We start from the raw sequence: 5007 nt of genomic DNA, 5'->3' as shown, positions 1-5007 counted from the left end.
AATAGTATTGTTTTCTGGTTTCTGATGTCTGGTTTTTGACATGTTAAAAAAATACATTGATTCAATGTTCATTAAATCTAGATGTCAGGAAACTAAAGCCTTCAGAATCAAATAAGGACTATATATTTTTTATTTCCTTTACTGACATCTAAATCCCCTCTTTACTTTTGGTGAACTTGTAGGAATGGGTCACAGTTGAAAAAGTCAAGAGTCTGTGATATATAAGAATAAATTTATGGCACGCCAAATTTACAAAAATTAGCTAAACAGAGTTTCATAGTGATAAACTATGTTTATCGGTTGTAAACATTAGTTTACGACAGAAAACTAGTGCTTGTTTATTTAAAGCACAAAAACTTAGCATTTGTCAACTATAGTTTAGAATCGTTAACTATTGAGTATGATTTTACATATGAAAACTACAGTAAACGAATCGTTTACTATAGATTACGGTTCGTAAACTATAGTTAACGGTCGATAAACCTAGGTTATAAACAACAAAACTATGTTTAGCTCATTTTTATGTGAATGTGTCTACATTAACAGTTGCCCTCGAGAAAACGCTAAAGGCGTTTTCTAACTCCTCAAATATTCCTTTAATGCAAAATTCATCGGGACCCACTGTTGGTGGGAGTTAATTGTGGTTTTAACAATTTTGAAGTTACTTTTCACAAAAAGCTTCGCTGTAAATAAAATTATTTCTGGTGAAGTAAAATATATATCTACAGGTTTTTTTTAAATCTTCCATTTGTTATGAAAAAAAAGCGAAACATCAGTGAAACCCGCCCATATCTGCATTAGGTAAATATAATACAAATCCCTATAAATATAAATGTTGAAAATATACTTGGCATAGTTGCCCTTACTATCCTGAGCAGATTTTTGTTGGTCCTAGCAACAAAGTAGAACTCAATGAGTTGTTGAAAAACCTTTAAATTTATCAACTCCCTTCCTTCTTGTGACATGAAAGCTTCCTAAAGAAGTGATGGGGATACAAGTGCTTGTGTAAAATGTTAAGCGCACTCGGTAACTGTGTGGTCCAAGGATGAAAAGTTAGCAAGTGACAATTCTCGGAAGTTAAGAAAGTAAGTTATTTTCCTTGAATTTATCATGATAATTTGTATTTTATATAACGAGGATGAACAATATATAAAATAGATGGGTAAAAAAGACAAAGTGATTCAACAAACAAGAAGAACTACGGAAGATTTAAGTTCACTTGATTTTTGACATACTCTTATTCATTCTTTTACATCAAACACGCCGTTCCAAGATCATTGACAAAAATTTACATCCACTATACATTCTCTCTCTCTCTCTCTCTCTCTCTCTCTCTCTCTCTCTCTCTCTCTCAATTGAAATCAATTATGATTCATTTAGAAACAGTTTTAAAGCGATCTGTTCCTGTATACCGAAATAAGCGTTTTTCTCATGTACTAGTACATACATCCAAACAGGTGAAATCTTGAAACCGATACGTTTTGAACGGTCTAAAAAAATTTCAGAGAGATCAGCTACACGGGAAATACAGATTCAATTTAAAATACATCATGAAAAATTGTTCCTCTTACAAACTGCATTCAGCTTTAATAATGAGGAAAAAACATTTTATTGATTTTATTTTACACATCATAGCGTTCTCCAATTATTGCCTTACTGTCAATTCACAACACTAGTAGGACATTTTTATTTAAAGGAGAAAAAAAGTGTTGTCATTTGCGGAAATATCAAGTAACTACAAAACAGCCAATTTAAATGAAACCTGAATGGTAATATAGCATGCTTTTTAGATAAAACTTTTTATTGAATTATCATAATGTAGTAGTCAACTGTTGTTACTTAATCTTCCAAAACCTGAACATCAACGAAGTTATTATTTGTTCCATTTTATTTTGTTTGGATAAAATTTTACACTTGAGTAATTTCATTCGACTTCATGTGGATCGAAAATCACTTTTAAGAAGTTATATAATGTTTTCTTTGGCATGTTTGAATTTTCAATTGGAATAGTTGATCCAATGAATGAATATGATAATGATTATTTAGATATGACGTTCTTACGCCAGGCATTTTGATGCTAGATACATCTTTCAGGTCATGGTTTTAAAACAAATTCTTGTGATACGGATGTTAGCGCTGACCATAGCAATTTTCGAAAAGAAAAAGTCATCCTTGAACTTTTGTCCTTATACACCTTGCTTGTGCACAAATATAACAGCTGATTGTTCCAATAGGACTCTGGAGTCCCTGCAAATTCTTGCAAATCAACTTCCAGAGACAATAATAAATCTTAATTTGTTTGGAAACAACTTCGGGTACATTGGTACTCTCTTCTTTGATCCAATTAAGTCATTGAAAATAGAGAACCTAAGTCTGAGAAATTGTCAAGTTAAAAATATTTCAGCAGAAGCATTTGTTTCCCTCCCATATATAAAACAGTTGGACCTCTCCAGAAATAATCTCACTTACAGAAACATACTTTTGGTTTTGGAGAATTTGAACAGTTCACGTATAGAAACCCTTAAAATATCCGATGTCAAACAGGCACCGTCTACACTTCCTGAAGATGCGTTCGAGAGTTTTGAAGGAAACAGTTCTCTCAATTCTCTTCAACTCCAAAACTGGAATTTGGTGCAGGTTAATGGAGCAGCATTTCAAAATCTGACCAACTTAAATACGTTGGATCTGAGTAATAACAAGATACTTGCCTTAAACATGACGGGACTTGATAAAGTTACTCATCTTAATCTAACTTTAAACGAACTTCCCGGGCTTCCAAAAATGTGTAATGCAAACAATGAATCGTTGGTTCCGAAACTGATGTATTTGTGGCTCGCAATTAATCATATATCGGACTCGTCAGAATTTTATCGCCAAGGCCATTATTTACCACAATTAAGATATCTTAATCTATCCTTTAATGCAATAAGTATCCTAAAAAATAACGCTTTTTCTACCATATCAAAACTGGAGAAATTAGGACTGGAAAATATGTTAACTTACGATTTGTTGATTGAGGAAGATGCTTTTCGATCGAAACTTTTGATTGAACTTTTTATAAGCATGCCTAAAAGAGATACAAAGCAGTTGCTGAAACATAAAACTATTTTCAACAATTGTCCAAAGCTCAAAACTTTAGATGTGTCGCATTTTGATTTTTTAAGTTTTGACAGGGATGATTTTTATAACATGTTACTACCATTGAAGAATTTGGAAATTCTAATGTTGCGTCACTGTTCCTTGAATTTTGTTCCTCCCACTTCGCACCTTTCCAATCTCAAGTCAATCAATCTGCAAGGAAATTTCATACGTCACATTCACGGGGATTTGTTTCAAAACAATTCTGTACTCGGTGAAATAATTCTTCGGAAAAACCATCTCACAACTATTAAACAGGACTCGTTTACAGAGACCATCTGGAACAACCCAAATCTATCCATAGATGTTTCATATAATCCATTTGCATGCGACTGTGATCTTGAATGGTTCATTCAGTGGTCAAACAAAAATATCAAACACGTGAACAAATACGAAGAAAACCAGTGTGATTCACCAAAGGAATGGAAAACTAGCCACATAGGAGGTCATCTGAATTCTCTTAAAATGACATGCCATGTTTTGAATCGTGGTATTGTTATAGGCTTGATAACAGGATCATTTGTGTTCATTTTCTTATTTGCTTTTGTACTTATCAGAAAATTCCGATGGGACATATTGTATTATTTACATAACTGTACTCATGGAAGACAAAAGGGATACCAGAGACTTGTAGACAGAGCTACAGAATACGATGGTTTTGTTGCTTATGATACGCATGACCGGAAGTGGATTATGTCAGAGCTCGTCGACATTTTGGAGAAAAAAGAAAACTACAAGTTGTGTCTTCACGAAAGAAACTTTCTACCAATAGGTTCTCATGTGGATAATATTTTTGACAACATAGAATCTAGTCGTAAGCTTATTTTAGTTCTTTCGAACAATTTCATGAAAGATCAGTGGTGTCAGTTTGAAACTGTAATAGCAAACCACCAATTAGCCGACGGTAATAAAGACAAAATTTTACTCATTATTTTGAATGACGTAGATTCCAAACATTTCACTATAGCATTGAAAACATTGTTAAAAGAGGCCGAAAGTGTCGAATGGACAACAAATGCTAACGGAATCAAATTATTCCGGAAGAAAATAATCTCATTTATGCGGAAATAGTTACTTTTGTTTCCATTAGCATGGGATTACTTATTTTTGTTTTATTTTATTAACATGTACTCGTTGTTTTAAAGTCGATCCATATAATTAAATAATTTAAATAATTAAAATAGAGGATCACATTTAGTATCGACACATTGTATCAATCTCAGTCTCCGTTTAACATGTTCCATATACATTTAGTACTAATTCAAGAAAATCTTCAAATATGAATATAAATAATGGCTTATTTAACAATGTCACCATAGCAATTGTTTTGTTGAATTCAAAATCGAATAATAAGTACCTATAAACATTTATATGATGCACATTGTATGTACTCGGTGTTGTAATGATGTACATTTTTGAATATAGCATCTCTATAATCAATAAGTTTATATTAAATACTTCATTTAATCTTCATTTACGAGTACTAATGTATACCATCAACGTTTATGGAGTTAAGCCTTTATTTCATTTTTATTAAATTGATTTTTTCAAATGTATCTAGAAATAGGAAAAATAAATATATATATATATATATATATATATATATATATATATATATATATATATATATATATATATATATATACATGTATATTCAAATATATTGTAATGCTTTTTTTCTTAAACATACTGACATACAATTTAATTTAGTATTATCTATTAACTTTACCAGCAAACTACTTTAAAATTAACACATTTTCGCAAATTTTGTGTACAAATTTTAATGGACATACGCCTACCTATGAACAGGCGTAGATTTAAACCCTAAATTAGTCCAAAATAAGTTTTTGCCTTTTTGTGAAACGCAAC

At 31.5% G+C, this 5007-nt stretch overlaps 1 protein-coding gene across 2 annotated transcripts; it reads left to right on the top strand.

The window, feature by feature from the left end:
* Positions 1 to 566: 566 nt before the first annotated feature.
* LOC105345673 (toll-like receptor 7) lies at positions 567 to 4650 on the top strand. Of its 2 annotated transcripts, none has more exons than XM_034482992.2 (2): positions 567 to 1085; positions 2095 to 4650. In XM_034482992.2, the coding sequence occupies exon 2, from the start codon at positions 2098 to 2100 to the stop codon at positions 4207 to 4209; it is 2112 nt and encodes a 703-aa protein (XP_034338883.2). In that variant the 5' UTR covers positions 567 to 1085; positions 2095 to 2097; the 3' UTR covers positions 4210 to 4650. The 2 variants fall into 2 exon arrangements, with proteins under 2 accessions (XP_034338883.2, XP_034338881.2); XM_034482990.2 differs by lacking the exon at positions 567 to 1085 and adding an exon at positions 1128 to 1769.
* The last annotated feature ends 357 nt before the right edge of the window (positions 4651 to 5007 follow it).

This window comes from Magallana gigas, chromosome 3, assembly GCF_963853765.1.
Source record: "Magallana gigas chromosome 3, xbMagGiga1.1, whole genome shotgun sequence".
In the NCBI taxonomy this organism is placed as follows: domain Eukaryota; kingdom Metazoa; phylum Mollusca; class Bivalvia; order Ostreida; family Ostreidae; genus Magallana; species Magallana gigas.
Note: the sequence above shows the minus strand (reverse complement) of the source record. Positions and strands in the feature narration are given on the sequence as shown.